This window comes from Anguilla anguilla, chromosome 3 (assembly GCF_013347855.1).
Source record: "Anguilla anguilla isolate fAngAng1 chromosome 3, fAngAng1.pri, whole genome shotgun sequence".
Lineage (NCBI taxonomy): Eukaryota > Metazoa > Chordata > Actinopteri > Anguilliformes > Anguillidae > Anguilla > Anguilla anguilla.
In genome coordinates, this window is record NC_049203.1 from 9,997,076 (window position 1) to 10,023,152 (window position 26,077).

The following is a 26,077-nucleotide window of genomic DNA, read 5'->3' on the forward strand; positions in this document are numbered from 1 at the left end:
AACAAGAAGGTAAGCTCATTTTTTCAAATCAGATTAAATTTACACACCAGCTATGAACTGTTCTAAAATAGATCATAGATTCAGTATGTGTTTTTTAGTGTGTGTGTGTTAGTTCACCCTAACACAAAAAAACATGTTAGCTCACCCTACAGCAATGCAAATGTGCACAGCAACATGGCTGCATTTATGCACGTATCATGGGTAAGGAAGTCATCCACAGCAGGTGGCTTAAGTGAGATATTAAATGGCTTAAAGTAAGAGCCTAAAATTCGGAAGGAGGAAGGTTAAGGCAACACAATGTGTTTTGCTGCTGTCCACAAGCATGGTGCTGAACTTGAAGAGAGAACTCACCAGTGGAGGGCAAACTGATAAATATTCATGAAATTCTCAGTCACAGTGTAATAGGAATACAGCATTTTAAAAAGACTTCAAAAGAATGAACACAAACTATTTCTAAATCCTGTTAAATCACATGGCAAGTGCATGGTAAACTCTAGGTCAAGTATTTTACTCATTATTCAGGGGAGGGTGATCAAAATAAATAGCACGTATAATCAGAAGATATTTTACATCGTGGCTGTGCTCCCAGTGCCTCATTTTCTAGGTGGATTAGAAAATATGTGAGTGTAAACTGCTGATTGTGTTGCGCTTTCGTTCCATCCATAATTAAACTTCCTTAAGGTCCTGAATTTTCAATTAAGACGGTTAACTAATAAACTCACAAACACGACGTTAATATGTTCGTATCGTAAAAAGCAATTGTCTCACACCCTACCTACTGCATGTGCAAGTTCAAATTGGTTCAATCTGGAGAAAAACCGTTTAAACAAACGTATAAATGAAACAATTTCGGATAACGACATTTAGAACAATATAGATATTTTTTATTTACCAGAGTGGAGAAATTTGACCCATCCTCTGTCGTTGCGCCCTGTTCACTAGTTTCATGGGGGCTCCTCTTCAGCGTTTGATCGGCAGGTAGTGTGCCGTCATTAAACGAGCGAACAAACTTGAAGTCGCTCGTGCGTGACCCAGTCGTTAAGTAAGTGTCATAATTGTAAGAACTGCGAAGTGTTCCTGCTCCCTCCACCTCTGCGTAGTTGGGAGGGAAATATGCGCTGGGAATGGCTACTGCGCTGTCAAACAACAGCCTGGGCTTTCTTCTACGGCAAAACTTTACGACCACAATGAGGACAATGAACATCAGGAAAAATGTAGAAACAGAGACCAGCGCAATGATCAAATATGAAGTTAGTTTGGAATTGTTTTCCGCATATGCCATGTCCTTCAGCTCCGGAACTTCTGCCAAGTTATCCGATATCAGTAAATATACTGCGCAAGTTGTCGACAGGGACGGCTGTCCATTATCTTTCACTGATACGACAAGGTTTTGTTTCATAGTATCAGATTCAGCAATGTCCCGCAGCACCCTGATCTCCCCGCTGTGGAGACCAATAGTGAAAAGTCCAGGATCAGTAGATTTCAGGATCTGATAGGACAGCCATGCGTTCTGTCCAGAGTCTGCATCCACAGCGATCACCTTGGAAACCAGGGAGCCCGCATGAACAGCCTTTGGGACCATCTCGGTCATGATAGAGTTTCCCAGAGGCATAGGATATAATATCTGTGGAGAGTTATCATTCTCATCTGTTATGAACACACTCACAGTCACGTTGCTGCTGAGGGGAGGGGAACCGCTGTCTCTGGCAACGACCTGGACTTTGAAGCTCCTGAACTGCTCATAATCAAACGACCTGGCAGCATGGATCACACCGGTGTCACCGTTAATGGATAAATATGAAGACACGGGAACACCATTGACCTCACTGGACAACAGAGAATATAACACTGTGCCGTTCTGTCTCCAGTCCGGGTCTCTCGCCCTCACAGAAATGACAGAGGTGCCTGGTTTGTTATTTTCGGTCACATAGGCGCTGTAGGACTGCTCTTTAAATGTAGGTGGATTGTCATTCACATCTGCGATGGACACGTACAGTGTTTTAAAGGAGGATAAGGGTGGGGAGCCTTCGTCTGAAGCAGTAAGTGAAATATTGTATTCTGACTGGAGTTCCCGGTCCAGTTCACCAGTTGTTATAACTGAGTAATAATTTTTGGCAGAAGGCATCAATTTAAAAGGTACATGTCCTTGAACAGAACATCTAACTTTATGATTACCTTCAGAATCGATGTCCTGAACATTAATGATTCCAACTTCTGTGCCAGGTGGCGCGCTCTCTGGCACTGATTTTATCAGTGACGCAACAAAGATAACCGGTGCATTGTCATTCACATCAGTGATGTCCACAATTACTTTGGACTGCGAAGCGAGTCCAGCACCGTCTTTCCCTTCAATGCGCATTTCATAACTGGACTCTTCTTCGAAATCAATGGGTCCAGTTACTGTAATTTCCCCAGTTTTGCGATCAAGACTAAATAAATGATTCGCCTCATCGGAAATGCGACTGAATTCATACGTCACTTCGCCATTGGCTCCCTCGTCTGCATCAGTGGCGGTGACTGTAACCACTACGGTACCTAAAGGAGAATTTTCAGGCAGACTGACTTTATAAACGGTTTGGGTAAACACTGGAATGTTATCATTAGCATCCAGGACAGTGACGTGTATAACTACAGTACCGGATCTCTGAGGAGACCCTCCGTCAGAAGCTGTAAGTAATAATGTAACCTCTTGCTGTTCTTCGCGATCCAATTCTTTTTCTAAAACTAACTCACCGTATTTTCCTCCATCTATATTCGTCTGTACAGCTAGAACAAAATGATCATTCCTTTGTAGTGTGTAGCTTTGTACCGCGTTCTGTCCTATATCCGCATCGTGGGCCTCATTCACAGGAAAGCGGGCGCCTTTAACAACAGATTCTCCTATTTCCAGTCGGATCATATCCTTCGGAAACCGAGGCGAGTTGTCATTTACATCAATAATTTGCAGAACAACACGGTGTAAATCGAATGGACTTTCAAGCATTAGCTCGTATTTTAGATTACACACAGCCTTCTGGCCGCAAAGCTGTTCTCTGTCGATCCTCTCAGCCACAATCAAATCGCCAGAATTCAGATTGATGTCACAATAGCGCTTGCTGCTCCCTTCTGCGTTTAAACGGGCCTTGCGAACCAACAGACTTTTAAAATCCACGTCGAGATCATTTGCAATATTCCCAATAACCGATCCGCGTTTCAGCTCCTCTGGAATAGAATAGCTCACATCTCCAAACGAGGCTGGCACGGTTAAAACAAAGAAAAACCAAAAGTAACTCGCTCCGGCAACCGAGAAGCCTCCATGATTCATTTTCTCGGTATGTGTGAATTTTCCCATTCTAATCAAACTCGTCAGTTTTCAGAAAGCTTGAGTTAGGTTAGACGGCCCATACAGTCTGCATGGCGTGTGAATGTGGGTTTGGTGTGGTAACAGACTGTTTGGTTATGAATAATAAAAAATGAGGGAGGAGGTGCATATATAGCCTGCCCTCGATGGTGAACAGCGACATCGTGAGTCCTATTTTTAAATCTTCCTTTTAAAATAAATATTTTGCGCGCCCTGCAACATATTATACCGCTGCATTGCCTATGTGTCACTCCATCGAAATAATGAAATCATATCATATCCATATTATGGATATTTGAAGTCGAGATAATTTTTGATAAACTATTATGTAAGATGTATTACACGAGATATCCTGCAGGGACAGATTGCAGCAAATAGGGTAATTCAGTAGCCTATGTTTTCATGGAAACATTTATAACAACGAATTCACCAATTTTCTGTCAGGTGCATAATAGCCTACTCGTATCCATCCATGCTGTCAATTCTTATTTATAACACCGTTGAATAATAAAGTCAAATATGTCTGGACACGTAAGATGTTAATATTTATTTGCGCAACTTTTATCAGAATATTGCCCTAAAATTCTCCGACATAAAAAGCAAGAAACTGAATTATCTTTTAGCAAATATTTCGACTGATTTAGGCTAATTACAGATTAGGCTACGTGATACAGAATTCAAATGGATCTTACAATTACAATAATACTTGAATTATCAAACTGGAAAGACGTTAAAACTTTTCCTCACAGTGGCATTCGGGCAATTTAGGAGAGATTGTAACGCGGTTGTCTGCGGTTGACATTCATTTCTCCTGCTTCCGTGAGCACCGGCTGCACCCCAATTTTATCCATCAAGTTTCACCACGATGGAATTCTGGCATCCTGGCATAAGAACCATTGCCTGTTCTTTTACAAGTGGCTTTATTTGCCCAAATTAGGCTAGTGTGTAGTCATAAATCACTGTGGATAAAACTCTGAACTGATAAAAGAACAGTCTGGCAAAAAAAAAAACATTCAAAAGTACTCGCATTACATTGTAATCAGCCTACTTTGTATTAACCATTTAGATTTTGTTTCAACTAAATTCAGAATAAGTTCAACATTAAACGGATATAAAACAAGCACGTATTAGATATGTAACTTGTTTAGGCTACTTTGGACGGTTGACCTAAGAGTTTTATTTGGAATGTTCTTTAGAGTTTGATCAGTGGGCAGTTTGACATCAATGAAAGAACTGACAACCGCGAAGTCGCTGTGTGTGAGCCAGCTGTTGAGCATGCGTAAAAAAATGCCGTCTACCTCCCCATAGCTGGGAGGGCAACGTTTGCTTGGAATGACCACTGTTCTGTAAAACAACGGGTTGTGGGCCAAATGACCACGGACCAGACTAGTCAATCTTAACGCATTTTCGCAATCTTAAGACCACCTCTTCTAATTGTTAAGGATTTACGTTTCTAGTGACACGAAAATCAGAAACTACCTCACAACCACGAAAGAGCCCCGTTTCCCAAAACCCAGCAGCGTGGGTTTAAATAACATTGTTAGAACCACCGAAATGTGCATTCCAAGCATAAACAAAGGTAGATTTATTGATAAATAAAATAACTGTTCGATTCATGGTTAATACAGGAAAAACTACAAACCAGCTTGGTGATCACAATTTAGCGCCACTGATGTGAACAGGGACAAAAACAAGCGCAGCAAATTACAAGCAGAGCGAAGTTAAAATACGAAAGTGCACGCGTTGGATGTGGAACACATTGGACAAATTAAATATGTTAATACCTGGGGAAAGTCAAAATGTGTGCAGGTCTCATCAATCAAAGAATAAAATAGGTGAAATACAAGCTTGAAAAACTAAATCGAAAGGATTACCAGAGTTGCGCATTTGAATCCATCCTCTGTGCTGTCTTTCGCGTCAGTGGTTCCATTTGGTTTCCTTAGCGTCTGATCAATGGGAAGAGTGATGTCATTGAATGACCTAACAAATTTGAAGTCGCTGGTTCGCGATCCTGTTGTTAAATAGGTGTCATAATTGTAAGAACTACGAAGAGTTCCTGTTGCATCAACCTCTGCAGGGAAGTAACCGCTTGGAATGGCGACTGCACTGTCAAATAAAAGTCTGGGCTTCCTTCTTCTGCAAAGCCTGATGGTCACGATGAAAATAATGAAAGTCATAAAGAAGGTGGAAACAGAGACCAGTGCGATGATCAAATATGAAGTTAATTTTGAATTGCTCTCCTCGTGATGCATGTCCTTCAGCTCTGGAATTTCTGCCAAGTTATCCGATATTAATAAATAAACCGAGCAGGACGAAGTAAGAGAGGGTTTTCCGTTATCTTTCACTAAGATAACAAGATTCTGCTTCTGGATATCAGATTCAGAAATGTCTCTCTGCACCCTGATCTCACCACTATGAACACCAATGTTGAAAAGTCCCGGATCGGTGGACTTCACAATAGCATAAGACAGCCACGCGTTCTGTCCAGAGTCTGCATCGACAGCGATCACCTTGGAAACCAAGGAACCGGCGAGAGCAGCTTTGGGAACCATCTCAGTCATGAATGAGTTTCCTGCTGGAGCAGGGTATAATATCTGTGGAGAGTTATCATTCTCATCTGTTATGAAGACATTCACCGTCACGTTGCTGCTGAGAGGAGGGGAACCGTTGTCTCTGGCAACGACCTGCACTTTGAAGCTTCTGAACTGCTCATAATCAAATGATCTGACAGCATGGATCACCCCCGTATCCGCGTTAATGCTCAAAAGCGAGGAGACAGGAACACCGCTGACTTCACTTGAAAAGAGAGAATACAAAACCGTGCCGTTCTGTTTACAGTCCGGGTCCCTCGCCCTCACAGACATAACAGCGTTTCCGGGTTTGTTATTTTCAGTCACATATACGCTGTATGACTGCTCGTCAAATTCAGGCGAGTTGTCATTCACGTCCGACACAAATAACTGCACAGTTTTTGAAGAAGACAGTGACGGAGAGCCCTCATCTGTAGCAGTAACTGTTATGTTGTAATCAGACACTAGTTCGCGGTCTAGTTCGCTTGTGGTTACCAGTGAGTAATAATTTTTGATGGAGGGGATTAACTTGAAAGGAACATTTTGCTGAATGGAGCAGCGGACCTGTCGATTATCACCTGAATCTTTATCCTGAACATTAATTATGCCCACCTCTGTGCCAGGCGCTATGCTTTCAGAAACAGGATTCTTCAAAGATTTTAGATGTATCACCGGGGCGTTGTCATTCATATCAGTAATTTCTATAACAACCTTCGTATGAGATGCAAGTCCAGAGCCATCTTTGCCTTCAATGCGCATTTCATAAACAGACTCTTCTTCGAAATCTATTGTTCCCGAGACTTGGATTTCTCCTGTTTTGTGGTTTATAGAAAATACTTTTTTAGTTTTATCAGATATACGACTAAAATCATACGTCACTTCGCCATTGGCTCCCTCATCTGCATCAGCGGCGCTCACTGTAACCACAACAGAACCTAAAGGGGGATTTTCAGGCAGAGTGACTCTATAAACAGCCTGGCTAAACACGGGGATATTATCATTAGCATCGAGCACAGTAATCTGTACAACAACAGTACCAGATCTTTGCGGGGTCCCTCCATCACTCGCAGTAAGTAATAACGCAACCTCTTGCTGTTCTTCCCGGTCCAGCTCCTTTTCTAAGACCAACTCTCCATATTTCCCTCCGTCTGTGTTCGTACGGACGGCTAAAACAAAGTGATCGTTTCTTTGTAACGTGTAGCTTTGAACTGAATTCTGTCCTATATCCGCATCGTGGGCTTCATCCAAGGGGAAGCGAGCGCCTTTATATGCAGATTCTCTTATTTCTAGCTTTATCAGTTCCCTAGCAAATGCTGGTGGGTTATCATTGATATCTTGAATTTGAAGGGTAATACGATGCAACTCCAAAGGATCCTCCAATACCAGCTCATAGTTAAGAGGACAGGAAGGCTTCTCACCGCACAACTCCTCTCTGTCAATCCTTTCAGACACCATTAAATCACCAGAATTGAGATTGATATCACAAAAACGTCGATGGCCGCCGTCAGTATCTAGACGCGCTTTGCGAGCAGACAGGGTCGTAACATCCACACCGAGCTCCTTTCCAATATTTCCAATGACAGATCCGCGTTTCATCTCCTCCGGAACAGAATACCTCACATCTCCAAAGCAAGGCAGAGCAAAAAAAAGAAATAAAATCAAACCGCACGGCGGGCTGCTTAAAGATGACATCTTGTGGTCCATCTCTTGACAGAATCCGTGAAGAATTCGTATTGTAATCCAGTCTCTGAACTCTAACGAATATTAGTATTATTTAGACTTACAGGACAAAATGTAGCTACGTTCCGTTTGGTAAAACGATTTTGTGCGCTGAAGCAGTGACTCTCCTGCCTCTGAATATTCTAATATTGGGTGGATAACATTCCTTAGCTGGTGAATAGCGACACTTTGAGTATTTCTAAAGAACTGCAGATAGTAGGTAATTTTAATCATTTAAATAAATTCTGAATGATTCAAAATTCACAAAACGTTTATTTTATATTGTCTTCAGGGGCTCAAACTTAACATGGACCATGGGGAATCGCGTGGAACTGTATCTGAAAAAAATCTAAATAGCTCCGGTATTTATTTCGACGAAATAGAAAACAACGTCATAAAACACCCCAAAAACATTGTCTGTCATGGCGTACAATTACCACAAAGAATATTCATTAAAATAAGATAAAAACCCAAACTCTCCGTTAGAGTGTGTTAACACGTTGTAAGATTTCTATAAAAAGGTCCTATATCATTTATAATATTTCCCAAGAGCTCGAATAAAATACATTCTGAAAATTTGTGCATTCTACATTTAAATACTGAACTTAAAATACATTCATTCTACTGATAGTAATGTACGAAAATGAAAATGGCTCGCGCTTTGCAAATTTTCAAACACGTACATCAAGTGGGTTTGATATATTACTCGTATAGTCCAATAGATCAACAAATCAATAAATTAACTATGTCATTGTATAAACACAATTGTTTGGGTTGTCCGCGGTGAGCGATACATTAATGGTGATAATGATGTGATCAACGAATACATTAAAAAATCAGATAAACAGTCAAGACCATTCCGTACATATTCTCCCATAAAAGGCCGACATACATTCAATACCAAACTAAAGGACAACCGAAAAGTATCCAGTGAAAAAATGTTAACATTAAACAACAGTTGTTGAAGACACATCTGCAACCACCGTAGTAACCGAAATCAGAAATAGTACGCACCTGGCAGTATACCTAATCAAATGTTTTCTTGAATTAATGGTACTTGATTGCATTGTCATTACAGGTGTTTAAAACATTTCAGTCATCAGGCTGTTTTGCAATAGTTCATACTGCAAAATTTAAATAATATATTTGCAGTTGCACTTGAGAATTATTGAAAAACTAAGAAATTAGAACATATTGCATCCACACAATAGAAACTCCATTACAGACAGTGAAAAAGTAATGACAAGACAGCTCAGCAACAAAACATCAAGAACAACAGGGGAAAACCCCTGATTAAAAACACTAACATGCCTTCAGTGTTGAAAACGCACATGAGAGTACATGTACTCAGGACACAATTTAAACCATTCCTTTTGAAGTACCAAAACGACGACTGGCAGGCAGAGTAACCATTCACCACATAATATAGACATGAGGCATTATTTGTTTCACATAATTTGATTGCTCGCCCCCTTTGTACATTCACAGCTCTGTGAAATACTGCAACGTAACCCACGGCTATACCATTATGATATATTTTCAAAGAGAATATATTAAGAAAATCATGTATTTACCAGAGTTGCCCATTTGGAACTAGGCTCAGAAATTTCGTTGTCTTCAGTTCCACCTGGACTCCGCTTCAGGGTCTGATCTACTAGGGTCGTGCAGTCATTGTAAGATCTGGCAAATTTGAAGTCGCTCGTGCGCGATCCAGTTGTTAAGTACGTGTCATAATTGTAAGAACTACGTATGGTTTCAGCTCCTTCCATTTCTGCAGAATTGGGAGGGAAATACGCACTGGGAATGGCCACCGCGCCGTCAAACAACAGTCTTGGCTTCCTCCTACAGCAAACTCTAATAGTCACAATAAGAACGATGAAAGTCAGGAAAAAGGTAGAGACGGATACCAGAGCAACGATCAAATATGACGTTAATTTAGAACCTTTGTCCTCATAAGACATATCTTTCAACTCGGGAACTTCTGCCAAGTTATCCGAAATCAATAAATATACTGCGCATGTTGTCGAGAGGGACGGCTGTCCATTATCTTTCACTGATACAACAAGGTTTTGTTTCATAGTATCAGATTCAACAATGTCCCGCTGGACCCTGATCTCTCCGCTGTGAAGACCAATGGTGAAAAGTCCCGGATCTGTGGATTTTATGATCTGATAGGACAGCCATGCGTTCTGCCCAGAGTCTGCATCCACAGCGATCACCTTGGAAACCAGGGAGCCTGCATGCGCAGCTTTGGGGACCATCTCTGTCATGAAAGAGTTCCCGAGAGACGCAGGATATAATATCTGTGGAGAATGATCATTTTCATCTGTAATGAACACGCTCACAGTCACATTACTGCTGAGGGGAGGAGAACCGTTGTCTCTGGCAACAACCTGAACTTTGAGGCTTCTGAACTTCTCATAATCAAATGATCTCACAGCGTGGATCACCCCGGTATCTCCGTTAATGGATAAAAACGCGGACAAAGGAACACCACTGACCTCACTGGATAACATAGAATAGAAAACTGTGCCGTTCTGTCTCAAGTCTGGGTCTTTTGCCATCACAGAAACAACAGAGGAGCCAGGTTTGTTATTTTCAGTCACATAGGCGCTGTATGACTGCTCATCAAATACAGGCGGGTTGTCATTCACGTCTGATACAGAGAACTGCACGGTTTTTGTAGAAGATAAAGTTGGAGAACCCTCGTCGGTAGCTGTAATTGTTATGTTGTAATCAGGCACTACTTCTCGGTCCAGTTCCCCTGTAGTTACAAGTGAATAATAATTTTGGATGGAGGGGATTAATTTGAAAGGAACATTTTGCTGAATGGAACAGCGAACCTGTCGATTTTCCCCTGAATCTTTATCCTGGACATTGATGATGCCTACTTCTGTGCCAGGTAGCGCATTCTCAGAAATAGGATTCCTCAAAGATTTCAGAAATATCTCAGGGGCATTGTCATTTACATCAGTGATTTCTATGATTAATTTCGCATAGGAAGCCAGACCTGAACCATCTCTTGCTTGTATTCGTACTTCGTAGTTTGACTCCTCTTCAAAATCAATCGGTCCTTTCAGTCTTATCTCTCCATTTTTACGATTGAGCGTAAATAATGCATCCACATCCTCTGATACACGGCCAAGATCATACGTCACCTCGCCATTGGCTCCTTCATCTGCATCAGCGGCAGTGACTGTTACCACAACAGTACCCAAAGGAGAATTTTCAGGCAGACTGACTTTATAAACGGCCTGGCTAAACACAGGGATATTATCATTAGCGTCCAGCACAGTGATGTGTATAACTACAGTCCCGGTTTTCTGAGGAGTCCCTCCGTCAGCTGCGGTAAGCAATAACGTAACCTCCTGCTGATCTTCGCGATCCAATTTTTTTTCTAACACTAACTCACCGTATTTTCCCCTGTCCGTATTTGAATGAATAGCCAAAACAAAATAATTATTATTTTGCAATGTGTAACTTTGGACCGCGTTCTGTCCAATATCCGCATCGTGGGCCTCATCTAATGGGAAACGAAAGTCTTTATCCGCCGATTCTCTAATTTCTAGTTTAATAACATCTTTGTCAAACTGTGGGGAATTGTCATTGATGTCGTTGATATGAATCAATATACGATGTATTTCCAGAGGATTCTCCAACACGAGCTCACATTTTAACGCGCATGAAGCCTTCTGTCCACAAAGCGCTTCTCTGTCAATCCGATCAGACACTATCAAATCACCGGAATTCAGAACAATGTCGCAATAACATCGGCGGCTACCTCCAGCATCTATGCGGGCTTTGCGATTAGACAGGCTTTGTACATCCAGACCAAGATCTTTTGCAATATTTCCAATAACAGACCCGCGTCTCATCTCCTCCGGAATGGAATAGCTCGCATCTCCAAATGAAGCAGGCAGGGAGAGAAGAAAGAAAACCACACAGCACGCGAGACTGCTCCCAAAGAATACAATGCAGACCATCCTGATGTCTGAGCCGCAATAAATTCGCAGGTTGTCAGTCCACAGAAACGGTAAACTCAAAGAGATCCACTTTTCTGAAACATAACACAATGGTACGATGGTTTTCTGCGGTGTAAAACCGAGTCGCCTGCGTTTGAATATTACACTAGTGGGTGGAGAGGTGAATTTAATGTGCCTTAGCTGGTGAATAGCGACACTCCGAGTGCATTTACAAAACTACAGATAAAATATGACAATAACTGTTGAAAGTCATTGAAATTTTCAAGAAAATGAATGTTAGTTTACGCACAAATCTGACAGTGTAGCTTCACATAGACCGTTAAAAATCAAGTGTGCTTGTTCCTGACTAAATTCCAGCTTTTACGTCATATTTATAGTAGCTTACATTACAACCACTCAGCAGACGATAGAAGACCTTTCTGCCTTTAAAATTCAAACCAGAGCCTATCCATTAACACAAGAGGCCTTCTGTAAATGACGGAGTAAGGCTTATGTCCGCAACAAATTCATTCGTCGGAGTGTTTGAAGTCACATGGGTTACATTTACAGGTCTACAAATTTGGGAATCTAGTGTTTTTTTGTTACCGTGTTTATAAAGAAAGCAAAACAGAAAATAAATACAATGGCAATCTCCACTTCTAGTATTGAGTACACTGAAAGGACAACACCTGCAACAAGCAGCAAAAATCGAAATGACGACAGGAGAAACAAAAAAAAAGGTCGTTTGGGAATTATAAGTAGTTCCTGAAAATTCATAAATTTTATGTTGAGGCCTTTAACGAATATCTTGTAATTCGAAACAGCGTGGTATACGTTTTAGGAAATAGGTACATGTAAAAGTGTTGTTTAATGTCAATAACATATCTCTAAATACGTATAATGCAATGGCATTGCGCACCGCCCAACACAAACATATAACTGCATAAATAAATAGCAGAACATACAGTAGTACTCATAAAACTATATATAAACACAATTGATAGGAATAATACCAACATTTTTAAGTAATCCATTGTAGGCTAATACAGCTATGATTCGCTCCACTAACACACTGTTCGACAACACGAGAATACCCCAGATTGGATTTGTACATTCACTTGAGCAACACCAGGGCTGTACATAATCAGAAGAGTGTTCCCTGTCGCTTTAAAAACATTCAGTTACAATCAAGCCTTTGCTCAAACTTAACGAAAAATGTTTATGAATTCATAATAGGTAAACTAGGCATACTTCCCTGCAACAATCTAATAAAAATCTTTTAATTTCAAATAAAGACTGAGAAATATATTCACTTCAGTAAATTAACACTAAACACGACCAAAATTCAGAATTGTGAATAGGAATAAACAATATGGATTTACCAGAGCTGTGCATGTAGATTCAACCTCAGTGAAGTCAGTTTCCGCTTTGGTTTCATTTGGACTCCGCTTAAGGGTCTGGCCGGAGGGAATTGTGGAATCGTTGTAAGAGCTGAGGAACTTGAAGTCGCTCGTGCGCGAGCCAGTTGTTAAGTACGTGTCATAATTGTACGAACTACGCAGGGTTCCTTCCACTTCAGAGTAGTTGGGAGGGAAATATGCACTGGGAATGGCGACTGCGCCGTCAAACAGTACTCTGGGCTTTCGTCTACGGCAAAACATCACGGAGACGATGAGGACAATGAAAGTAAGGAAAAAAGTGGAGACGGAGACAAGTGCGATGATCAAATATGAAGTTAACTTGGAGTTGTTTTCCTCATACGACATATCCTTCAGCTCTGGAACTTCTGCCAAGTTATCTGAAATCACTAAATATACTGCGGATGTTGTAGAAAGAGATGGCCGTCCGTTATCCGTCACTGAGATGACAAGATTCTGTTTCATCGTGTCCGATTCAGAAATGTCCCGCTGTGTCCTGATCTCACCGCTGTGGAGACCAATTGTGAAAAGTCCTGGATCAGTCGATTTCAGGATTTGATATGACAGCCATGCGTTCTGTCCAGAGTCCGCATCCACGGCGATCACTTTGGAAACTAGAGAGCCCGCATGAGCAGCTTTAGGGACCATTTCTGTCATGAAGGAGTTCCCGAGAGGCGCAGGATATAATATCTGTGGAGAGTTATCATTCTCATCGGTTATGAACACATTCACAGTCACATTGCTGCTGAGTGGAGGAGACCCGTTATCTCTGGCAACCACCTGCACTTTGAAGCTTCTGAACTGCTCATAATCAAATGATCTGGCAGCATGGATCACCCCGGTGTCTCCATTAATGGACAGAAACGAGGATACAGGGACTCCACTGGCATCACCGGACAAAATAGAATAGAAAACTGTACCGTTCTGCCTCCAGTCTGGGTCTCTCGCTTTTACAGAAACAACAGAGGAGCCAGGTTTGTTATTTTCAGTCACATAAGCACTGTACGACTGCTCATCAAATATAGGCGGATTGTCATTCACGTCTGATATGGATAACTGCACACTCTTTGTGGAAGATAAAGATGGTGAACCCTCATCAGCAGCTGTAATTGTTATGTTGTAATCAGACACAACTTCTCGATCTAGCACTTCTGTTGTTACCAGTGAGTAATAATTTTTGATGGAGGGCAGTAACTTAAAAGGAACATTTGTTTGAATAGAACAGAGGATCTGTCTATTTTCTTGAGAATCTTTATCTTGGACATTGATGATGCCCACCTCTGTGCCAGGTTGCGCATCCTCGGAAATTGGGTTCCTAAGAGATTCAATAAATATCTCGGGGGCATTGTCATTCACATCAGTGATTTCTATAATTACTTTCGTATGAGAAGCCAACCCTGCACCATCTTTTGCTTGTACTCGCATTTCATAATTTGTCTCTTCTTCAAAATCAATAAGTCCTTTCAGCCTAATCTCTCCTGTTTTACGATCGAGCGAAAACAATTTATCCACTTCACCTGATGCACGGCCAAAATCATACGCCACTTCGCCGTTTGCTCCCTCGTCTGCATCGGTGGCGCTGACTGTAACCACAACTGTACCTAAAGGAGAATTTTCAGGCAGACTCGCTTTATATACGGCCTGGCTAAACACAGGAATATTATCATTAGCATCCAGCACAGTGATGTGAATAACTACAGTCCCAGTTTTCTGAGGAGTCCCTCCGTCAGCCGCAGTAAGTAATAATGTTACTTCTTGCTGTTCCTCACGATCCAACTCTTTTTCTAACACTAATTCGCCGTATTTTCCTCCGTCTGGGTTTGTATGAACTGCCAGTACAAAATTATCATTCCTTTGTAGTGTGTAGCTTTGGACCGCGTTCTGTCCTATATCCGCATCGTGGGCCTCATCGAGGAGGAATCTAGCTCCCTTTAATGCAGATTCTCGTATTTCCAGCGTAATTATATCATTGCCAAATTGTGGAGAGTTGTCATTGATGTCTTGAATATGAAGCGATATACGATGTAATTCCAGAGGATTCGCCAGCACAAACTCACAATTTAAAACGCATGAAGCCTTTTGTCCACAAAGCGCTTCTCTGTCAATCCTTTCAGAAATAATTAAATCGCCAGAATTCTGATTGATGTCGCAATAACGTCGACGGCTACCTTTAGTATCTACACGGACGTTGCGAGAAGAGAGATGTTTAATATCCACGCCGAGATCATTCGCTATATTCCCAATAACAGATGCGCGTTTCATCTCTTCTGGAACAGAATAGCTCAAATCTCCAAAGCTAGCAGGTATGGATAAAAGAACAAGAAACAAACAGCACATCTGGCTGTGCGCAGAGAATCGCTTGTAGATCATATTCAAATCTGAAACACAGATCATTCGTACTTCAAGTTGATCCTTAAATCTGTAGATGTATTGTACACGATGACGTCCGGTTCCCCAAACAGAAACACCAAAGGAAAAAATAAATGAGTAGTGTGATTTTTTTTGTCTTGGAGAAGCGGTCTCCTGCTCCTGAATATTACACTAGTGGGTGGGAAGGTCCAGGTAACGTCCCATGGCTGGTGAATAGCGACACTCTGTGTACTATTATAAAACTGCAAACAGCATTACGAATTGTGTATTGCTAAAATGGGTGGTTCATCACAAGTGCGTTCATTTCACTATAGAAGCAGACGATGTGACTTAATTGGAGTAGCACATGCACCCGTCTTGAATAATAGTTTAAGTATATTTATAGTAATTAACTGCACTATTTGCTGAAGTAAATGAAATATATAATAACCTACTTTGCAATATACAGAAACTGGACAAAACCCCAACAACAATTGATTCCAGAAGAATAGTTTACCGGCAACAGGTGACGACCTGTGAATAAGCAATCCCGCATACAATACGAGTAGCTTCTGAAAAATCATAGCCTTAACCTTAAAGCTAAAAATGTCACAGAGCGAATTTGATATTATCACGACGCTCAATTAGATACAAGTCAGTGAACATTTAAATACGAAACATATTTTGTTAAGTAAATACATAATATTGTGAAGAAATCTGCGCTTAAACAACAACATAACGAGCAAGTGGTGACACATTTCGGTGAATCCATAAAATTGTCATGGCAAAACGGCAGCCCATATCGCTGACGCAAAAACCAACCGTGACTTCTCTGACAGCACTTTTTAGAAACAATACAACAAACCTCAATTTTGAAGTGACTTGTATATCAGTAGTGCAGAAACCAAAAAACAAAAATCACTAATTGTCCAGTAATGTAAAGATCACATTCTAAACAAAACACATACATCAATTGTAAGATCATTTCAATCGCTTTAAAACTACATTACAGCCAAAGTTGCACGTGAAACGAAGAGTTTTCAGAGTAAAGTAAAAGCAAAATATATTTACCAGAGTTTGGCATTTGAATTCAGCCACAGTGATGGCTGTCTCACCACTGCTTTCATTTGAACACCTCTTCAGGGTATTATCTGCTGGATTTATGACATCATTGTAAGAGGTGACGAACTTGAAATCGCTGGTCCGCGAACCCGTTGTTAAATATGTATCATAATTGTAGGAGCCACGAAGAGTCCCTGCTCCCTCCACCTCTGCGTAGTTCGGAGGGAAATACGCGCTGGGAATGGCCACGGCGCCGCCCATCAGTCTGGGGGTTCTTCTACGAAAATATCTCAGGGCCACGATGAGAATAATGAACGTCAGGAGAAAGGTGGAAACTGCTACCAGGGCGATTATTAAATATGATGTCAATTTGGAACTGTTCTCCTCATATGATATATTTTTAAACTCCGGAACTTCTGTCAAGTCATCCGAAATGAGCAAATGCACTGCGCATGTTGTAGAAAGCACAGGTGTTCCGTTGTCTCTCACTGAAACAACAAGGTTATGTTTCATGGCATCAGTCTGAGAAATATCCCGCTGCGCCTTGATCTCTCCGCTGTGAAGTCCAATTGTGAAAAGTCCTGCATCAGTCGATTTCATGATTTGATAAGACAGCCATGCGTTCTGTCCAGAGTCAGGATCTACAGCGATCACCTTGGAAACCAGGGAGCCCGCGTAAGTAGCTTTGGGGACAATCTCGGTCATAAAGGAATTACCTTGTGTGACAGGGTATAATATCTGTGGCGAGTTATCGTTCTCGTCGGTTATGAACACACTCACTGTCACGTTGCTACTGAGAGGAGGCGAGCCGTTGTCTCTGGCCACCACCTGCGCTTTGAAGCTTCTGAACTGCTCATAATCAAACGACCTGACAGCATGGATCACACCGGTGTCTCCGTTAATGGATAAAAATGAAGACATGGGAACGCCATTTACCTCAGTGGGCGACAAAGAATATAACACTGTGCCGTTCTGCCTCCAGTCTGGGTCTGTTGCCTTTACAGAAATGACAGAGGAGCCGGGTTTGTTATTTTCAGCAACATAGACGCTATATGACAGCTCATTAAAAACAGGCGGATTGTCATTCACATCAGAAATAGATAACGGCACAGTTTTTGAGGACGATAATGGTGGAGAACCCTCATCAGTTGCAATAATGGTAATATCATATTCAGACACAACCTCACGGTCGAGTTCTCCTGTAGTCACCAGTGAGTAATAATTTTTGATAGAGGGTACCAACTTAAAAGGAACATTTTGTTGAATGGTGCAGCGGACCTGTCGATTCGCCCCTGAATCTTTATCCTGCACATTAATAATGGCCACTTCTGTCCCAGGTAACACATTCTCTGGGATTGGATTGTCCAGAGATTTCAGAAATATCTCGGGGGCGTTGTCATTCATATCAGTGATTTCAATGTTAACGGAGGAATAAGAAGCTAAACCTGACCCGTCTTTTGCTTGAATTCGCATTTCATAGTTGGACTCCTCTTCAAAATTTATTTGTCCACTCACTTTAATCTGACCTGTTTTACGATCGAGGGAAAACAATTTCTTTACTTCATCCGGAACACGACCAAATTCATATGTCACTTCGCCATTGGCCCCCTCGTCTGCATCAGTGGCGCTCACTGTAACCATTAAGGCACCTAAAGGAGAATTTTCAGAAAGACTGACTTTATAAACGTCTTTGCTAAACACGGGGATATTATCATTAGCATCAAGCACTGTGACGTGCACAGCTACTGTACCGGATCTTTGAGGAGTCCCTCCGTCCGCCGCAGTAAGTAATAATGTAATATTCTGCTGTTCTTCGCGATCCAACTCTTTTTCTAATACTAAAACGCCGTATTTTCCTCCAACCGTGTTTGTATGCATTGTCAGAACAAAATGATCATTCCTTTGTAGTGTGTAGCTTTGGACCGAGTTCTGTCCAATATCCGCATCGTGGGCCTCATCTAATGGGAAGCGAGAGCCCTTATCTGCCGATTCTCCAATTTCTAGTTTAATAACGTCATTAGCAAACTGTGGGGAGTTGTCATTAATATCGTTTATATGAATCAATATACGATGTAATTCCAGAGGATTCTCCAACACAAGCTCATATTTTAACGCGCATGAAGGCTTTTGTCCGCAAAGCGCTTCTCTGTCAATCCTGTCTGACACGATCAAATCGCCAGAATTAATATTTATTTCACAATAACGTCGGCGGCTACCTTCCGTATCTATCCGGGCTTTCCGACCAGACAGGCTTTGTACACCCAGACCAAGATCTTTTGCTATATTTCCAATAATAGACCCGTGTTTCATCTCCTCCGGAATGGAGTAGCTCGCATCTCCAAAGGACGCAGGCAGGGAGAGAAGAAAGAAAACCACACAGCACGCGAGGCTGCTCCAAAAGAATCCAAAAGACACCATACTGAAGTCAGAGCCACAACACCTTCGCACAGTAATTTAGTTCTTCAATCCACAGAAATAATCCACAATAAGAGATTCACTGGCCCTAAACAGATCCGAGCAACATTCCGAATGATACGGTAGTTTTTTTGTGGTGTAACGCAGTCGCCTGCGTTTGAATATTACACTTGTGGGAGGAGAGACGATTATATCGTGTCTCAGCTGGTGAATAGCGACACAGTGAGTATATTTAAAAAACTGCACATAAAATGCGAAAATAATAACAGTAGAAACGCATGACAAGCAATATCTACATAGAAACTGGTGTCATTTCATGTAATAATCTGGCAGCGTATGTTGACAGAGAACGTCAACGAAATGAAATCTACAGGGTGTTTAAATCAGGAAAGTAACATCTACAGGTCTGCAAATATGGGAAACCGCTGTCTTCATTCTACTGCGTTAAATAATAAACTAAACAGAAATGCAATGGCAAACCCCACAGAGGGAAACATCAGTAATTTGGGAATTGCGAGTATTTTTGAAAATTCTTGACTGGTATACACTTTAATGCGTAAATGTAAGGTCAAGTGCAGTTCAAGACAAGTTTAACCTGTTACAATATAAAAACATGTTATTAAATACGTGAAAATATTTAATTCGATTTCGCCCCACTAATCTCCAACGTATCCTATAATTTCAGAATAAGAAAAAAGAGATTATTTACACTGTGTACATGCAGAGACAAGTAGTAATAACGTGACTGTAAAATCTTCCACTGCAAAACAAACGGCTCAAGTGACAACACGAGAATGGGTTGAATTTGCAGATTATCGCGGCGAAGAAGTTTTTTTGACAAACATTTTATGAATATTAAAATTCAATCTGAATACAAACGAAACCGTACATAATCAGAAGACCATTTCCAGTCGCTTTCAAACAAACTCAATTGCAACCAAGCCTTAGAGCAAACAGAATGAACATGTTTATACATTTTTTTTAAAAAGGTTAATTAGGCTAGGCCGAGCTGCCTTCATCAAGTATAAATACTTTGAATTCAAATCAAGGCTGAGAAATATACTGACTTCAGCAAATGAAAGGGATGTGAAGTACATTAAAATAACAGAAGCGGAAGAATTATGAGCAGGAATGGACAATAAATTTAATTTACCAGTGTTGCGTATTTGGATTCAACCTCTGGGAAGTCATGTCCGGCAGTGGTTTCATTTGGACTCCGCTTCAGGGTCTGACCGGGGGGAACTGTGGCGTCGTGGTAGGAGCTGAGGAACTTGAAGTCGCTTGTGCGGGACCCAGTTGTTAAATACGTGTCGTAATTATAAGAACTACGCAGGGTTCCAGCTCCTTCCATCTCTGCGTAAGTGGGAGGGAAACATGCACTGGGAATAGCCACTGTACCGTCAAACAACAGTCTGGGCTTCTTTCTACGGCAAAACTTTATGGAAATAATAATAATGACGAACGCAAAGAAAAACGTGGAGACGGAGACCAGCGCGATAATCAAATATGACGTTAATTTGGAGTTGTCTTCCTGATAAGACATATCCTTCAGTTCTGGAACTTCTGCCAAGTTATCTGAAATCAATAAATACACAGTGCATGTTGTAGAGAGAGATGACCGTCCGTTATCCGTCACTAAGATGACAAGGTTCTGTTTCATGGTGTCCGATTCAGAAATGTCCCGCTGCACTCTGATTTCGCCGCTGTGGAGACCAATGGTGAAAAGTCCCGGATCTGTCGATTTCAGTATTTGATAGGACAACCAGGCGTTATGTCCAGAGTCTGCATCAACAGCGATGACCTTGGAAACCAGGGAGCCTGCATGAGAAGTTTTGGGGACCATCTCGGTCATGAAGGAGTTCCCCAGAGGCGTAGGGTATAATATTTGTGGAGAGTTATCGTTCTCATCTGTTATGAACACACTCACTGTCACGTTGCTGCTCAGTGGAGGCGAACCGTTGTCTCTGGCAACCACCTGCACTTTGAAGCTTCTGAACTTCTCATAATCAAATGATCTCACTGCATGGATCACTCCGGTGTCTCCGTTAATAGAAAGAAACGAAGATATAGGGACTCCACTGACCTCACTGGACAAAATAGAATAGTAAACCGTACCGTTCTGTCTCCAGTCTGGGTCCCTCGCCTTTACAGAAATGACAGAGGTGCCAGGTTTGTTATTTTCAGTCACATATGCGCTGTATGACTGCTTGTCAAATGCAGGCGGGTTGTCATTCACGTCCGATACAGATAACAGCACAGTTTTTGAAGACGATAATGGTGGAAAGCCCTCATCAGATGCACTAATTGTAATATTATATTCAGACACAACCTCACGATCGAGTTCTCCTGTAGTCACCAGTGAGTAATAATTTTTGATGGAGGGAATTAATTTGAAAGGAACATCTTTTTGTATGGAGCAGCGGATCTGTTGATTTGCACCTGAATCTTTATCCTGGACATTAATGATGCCCACCTCTGTGCCAGGCAGCACATTCTCGTGAATTGGATTGCTCAGGGATTTCAGAAATATTTCAGGGGAATTGTCATTTACATCAGTGATTTCTATAATTACTTTCGTATGAGAAGCCAACCCTGCACCATCTTTTGCTTGTATTCGCATTTGATAATTTGACACTTCTTCAAAATCAATAGATCCTTTTAGCCTTATCTCTCCTGTTTTACGATCGAGTGAAAATAATTTATTAACTTCTTCTGAAACACGGCCAAAATCATACGTCACTTCGCCATTTGCCCCGTCATCTGCATCAGTGGCACTGACTGTTACCACGACTGTATCTAAAGGAGAATTCTCAGGCAGAACGGCTTTATATACGGCCTGGCTAAACACAGGAATATTATCATTAGCATCCAGCACGGTGATGTGTATAACTACAGTCCCGGTTTTCTGAGGCGTTCCCCCATCAGCTGCAGTAAGTAATAATTTAACATCTTGCTGTTCTTCACGGTCTAGCTCTTTTTCTAACACTAACTCACCGTATTTCCCCCCGTCTGTGTTCGTATGAACAGCCAAAACAAAATGATCGTTTCCTTGTAGCGTGTAGCTTTGGACCGCATTTTGTCCTATATCCGCATCGTGGGCCTCATCGAGGAGGAATCTAGCTCCTTTGCCCACAGATTCCGTTATTTCCAGCGAAATAATATTAGTTCCAAATTGCGGTGAATTGTCATTAATGTCTTGAATATGAAGCGATATACGATGTAATTCCAAAGGATTCTCCAACACAAGCTCACACCTTAAAGCACACGAAGCCTTCTGTCCACAAAGCGCTTCTCTGTCAATCCTTTCAGACACAATCAAATCACCGGAATTCAGATTAATGTCGCAATAATGTCGACGGCTACCTTCGGTATCTACACGAGCTTTGCGAGAAGAGACATGTTTAACATCCAGACCAAGATCCTTCGCTATATTCCCAATAACAGATCCGTGTTTCATCTCCTCCGGAATGGAATAGCTCGCATCTCCAAAGCAAGCAGGCAGGAAGAAAAGAATGAGAACCAAACAGCACCTCGAGCTGTTCACAGAAACCCTCTTGCAGACCATGCTCGAATCTAAACATGAGATAAATTCGAAACGTATTTCAAATAAATCTGTAGAATCTTTAAACACTACACCGAAGCCAACCTTCCCGAAAGAAATATACGCAGGGAAAGAAAACGGATCGTTAGTTAGTGTGGTATGATGGGTTTCTGTGGAGCACGAATTGGTCTCCTAATTCTGAATATTACAATAGTGGGTGGAGATGTCCGTTTAACGTAACTTAGCCGGTGAATAGCGACACTCAGTGTGCTTTTAAAAAACTGCAGAGAACAGACAAGAAGTGTTTCAATGCTGAAATGTTTCCTGACACACAGGAGCACCTGTTTTGCATTGGGTTGAGCTCATTTAATTTGTAAAACTGAATGTGTTAGTACTGAAATTGATACTCCTCGTCTTTATTATAATAAAATGCGTTTTAAATTTGTTTAAGTAAAATAAATTAAGGTCTTTTGAATGCTGACAAAACCCCTACAAGAAAAAAATAGAAATGGCATATTAGCGATGTGGCTTTGTGATATGACTTGTCAATTCCACAGGCAATACATGCAGTTTATGGCGAATTGTAACGTTAAAAGCAACATGTCATACACTAGCTGTAAGACATCTGAAATTATAAATGCTTGGGTGAATATAATTTTAAGTAATTTAAAAACTAAAAACAGCACATCTGTGAATGCGACAAACTTGCACAATAAGTAATTTTTTAAAAATTATATTAATAGGTTATAGAGATTAAATTTTAACTTAAATACATAAACAGGGTTCCCATGAGTCCTGGAAAACATGGATTATTTTTGTGCTTTTTTGGTCCCACTCTGGAATGTGGAGACAAATGTTATCTGTTAAGAGTTGGATTAACACTGGGCATTTTACTGTGTGGGAACCCTAGTAAAGTTACTCCAACTGGATGATACTTCCAATCTCATTAAAAAACTATCAAATTACAGCCAAACCTACTCCTGCAGGAGACATTAAATATAGCCTATTTCCCAAATGAGCCCTTGAAAGATGAGCATAAATGGAAAGTAAAAATGCATTTACCAGGGTTGAGAATTTGGATCCAGGCCCAGTGACGTCTCTCTCAATGTTATTCTCATTTGGACTAATCTTCAGGGTCTGTCCTGCGGGTGTCATGACATCATTGTAAGAGGTGACGAACTTGAAGTCGCTGGTCCGCGAACCCGTTGTTAAATATGTGTCATAGTTGTAGGAGCCTCGAAGAGTCCCTGCTCCCTCCACATCTGCGTAGTTGGGAGGGAAATAGGCGCTGGGAATGGCCACAGCACCGTCAAACAGTCTGGGTTTCCTTCTGTAGCAAAGCCTCATGGCCACGATTGCAATAATGAACGTGAGGAAGAAGGTGGAGACGGAAACCAACGCAATAATTAAATAGGAAGTTAATTTGGAATTGTTCTCTTCATATGACATGTCTTTCAGCTCTGGAACTTCTGCCAAGTTGTCTGAAATGAGTAAATATATTGTGCAGGTTGTAGTGAGAGCAGGTTGCCCATTATCTCTCACTGATACAACAATGCTTTGCTTCATGGTATCAGACTCAGCAATGTCCCGCTGAGTCCTGATCTCTCCGCTGTGAAGTCCAATGGTGAAAAGTCCTGCATCAGTCGATTTCACGATTTGGTAAGAAAGCCAAGCGTTCTGTCCAGAGTCTGCGTCCACGGCTATCACCTTGGAAACCAGGGACCCGGCGGAAGCAGCTTTGGGTACAATCTCTGTCATGAGGGAGTTACCGAGTGGCGCAGGATATAGTATCTGTGGAGAGTTATCATTCTCATCCTTTATAAACACACTCACTGTCACGTTGCTGCTGAGTGGAGGGGAACCGTTGTCTCTGGCAACGACCTGAACTTTGAAGCTTCTGAACTGCTCATAATCAAACGACCTGACAGCGTGAATCACCCCAGTATCTCCACTAATTGATAAAAACGAGGATCCTGAAACGCCACTGACCTCACTGGACACCAGGGAATAGGACACCGTGCCGTTCTGTCTCCAGTCTGGGTCTCTCGCCCGTATAGATATAACAGAGGACCCGGGTTTGTTATTTTCAGCCACATAGACGCTGTAGGACTGCTCATCAAATATAGGCGGATTGTCATTCACATCAGACACAGATAGCTGGACAGTTTTTGAGGACGATAAGGGTGGAGACCCCTCATCAACTGCAACAATTGTAATGTTATATTCAGACACTACTTCACGGTCAAGTTCTCCTGTAGTTACCAGTGAGTAATAATTTGTGATGGAGGGTACTAACTTGAAAGGAGCATTTTGTTGAATGGAGCACCTCACTTGTTGATTTGCCCCAAAGTCTTTATCCTGAACATTAATGATGCCAACTTCTGTTCCAGGAAACACATTTTCAGGAATGGGATTGCTCAGAGATTTCAGAAATATTTTAGGGGCGTTGTCGTTCACATCAGTGATTTCTATGTTAACTGTGGAATAAGAGACTAAACCTGACCCATCTTTTGCCTGAATTCGTATTTCATAGTTTGACTCCTCTTCAAAATTTATTTGTCCACTCACTTTAATCTGACCTGTTTTGCGGTCCAGGGAAAATAATCTCTTTACTTCGCCAGAAACACGACCAAATTCATACGTCACATCACCATTAGGTCCCTCATCTGCATCAGTGGCGCTGACTGTAGCCACCAAGGTACCTAGCGGTGAATTTTCAGAGATACTGCCCTTATACACGTTCTGGCTAAACACGGGTCTATTATCGTTCGCATCCAGCACAGTGACGTGTACTACTACAGTACCGGTTCTCTGTGGTGTCCCTCCGTCAGCAGCAGTAAGTAACAATGTAACATCCTGTTGTTCTTCACGGTCCAACTCTTTTTCTAATACCAATTCGCCGTATTTCCTTCCGTCGGGGCTTGTTTGAACGTCCAAAACAAAATTATCATTCTTTTGTAACGTGTAGCTTTGGACCGCGTTGAGTCCAATATCCGCGTCGTGGGCCTCGTCTAATGGGAAGCGGGCACCTTTAACTGCCGATTCCCTAATTTCTAGCTTCATAAAATCATTTGTAAACTGTGGCGAGTTGTCATTAATATCGTTAATGTGAAGCAATATGCGATGTAATTCCAGAGAATTTTCCAGCACGAGCTCACATGTTGACACACATGAAGCTTTCTGTCCACAAAGCGTTTCTCTGTCAATCCTTTCAGACACAATCAAATCGCCGGAATTCAGATTCATTTCGCAATAGCATCGGCTGCTACCTTCCTTATCAAAGCGGGCTTTCCGACGAGACAGGCTCTGAACATCCAAACCGAGATCGTTTGCTATATTTCCAATAACAGATCCGCGTTTCATCTCCTCCGGAATGGAATAGCTCGCGTCTCCAAAGGACGCAGGAAGGGAGAGAAAAAAGAAAACCAAACAGCACGCGAGACTGCTCCCAAAGAATGCATCGTGGCCCATCTTGAACAGTAAACCACAGAAAATCCGCACAGTAATTTAGTCCGTCAGTCTTAATATTCCTCACGATGAGATTCCGTTGCACTAATACATATGAAAAACTGAAAGAAAAGACATGCAGTCTACATTACGAATGGTACGACTTTCTGTGGTGCAGGACCGAGTCGCTTGCGTATGAATATTATAGTGGGTGGAGAAAGTGCACCATGCATCCCTTAGCTGGTGAATAGCGA

The 26,077-nt window shown here is 41.6% G+C and overlaps 1 protein-coding gene and 1 long non-coding RNA gene across 19 annotated transcripts in view; one reads left to right on the forward strand and one right to left on the reverse strand.

Moving 5' to 3' along the window:
* LOC118223390 (protocadherin gamma-C5-like) overlaps positions 1-26,077 on the reverse strand; it is a 247,865-nt gene that overhangs the window by 199,698 nt on the left and 22,090 nt on the right. Inside the window, exon 1 of one of the 16 annotated variants that reach the window (XM_035409857.1) lies at positions 23,439-26,019. The exons of 8 other annotated variants lie outside the window; for them this stretch is intronic. In XM_035409857.1, coding sequence (XP_035265748.1) covers positions 23,439-25,847 — 2,409 coding nt within the window. In that variant the 5' untranslated portion in view covers positions 25,848-26,019. Of the gene's footprint in view, positions 1-892; positions 3,427-5,214; positions 7,768-9,203; positions 11,761-12,973; positions 15,549-16,429; positions 18,970-19,988; positions 22,588-23,438; positions 26,020-26,077 lie in introns of those variants that run through there. 7 more of the 16 variants (XM_035409877.1, XM_035409851.1, XM_035409860.1 and 4 more) reach the window with 7 other exon arrangements.
* LOC118223414 overlaps positions 1-26,077 on the forward strand; it is a 73,081-nt gene that overhangs the window by 16,995 nt on the left and 30,009 nt on the right. The gene's annotated exons all lie outside the window — the stretch shown is intronic.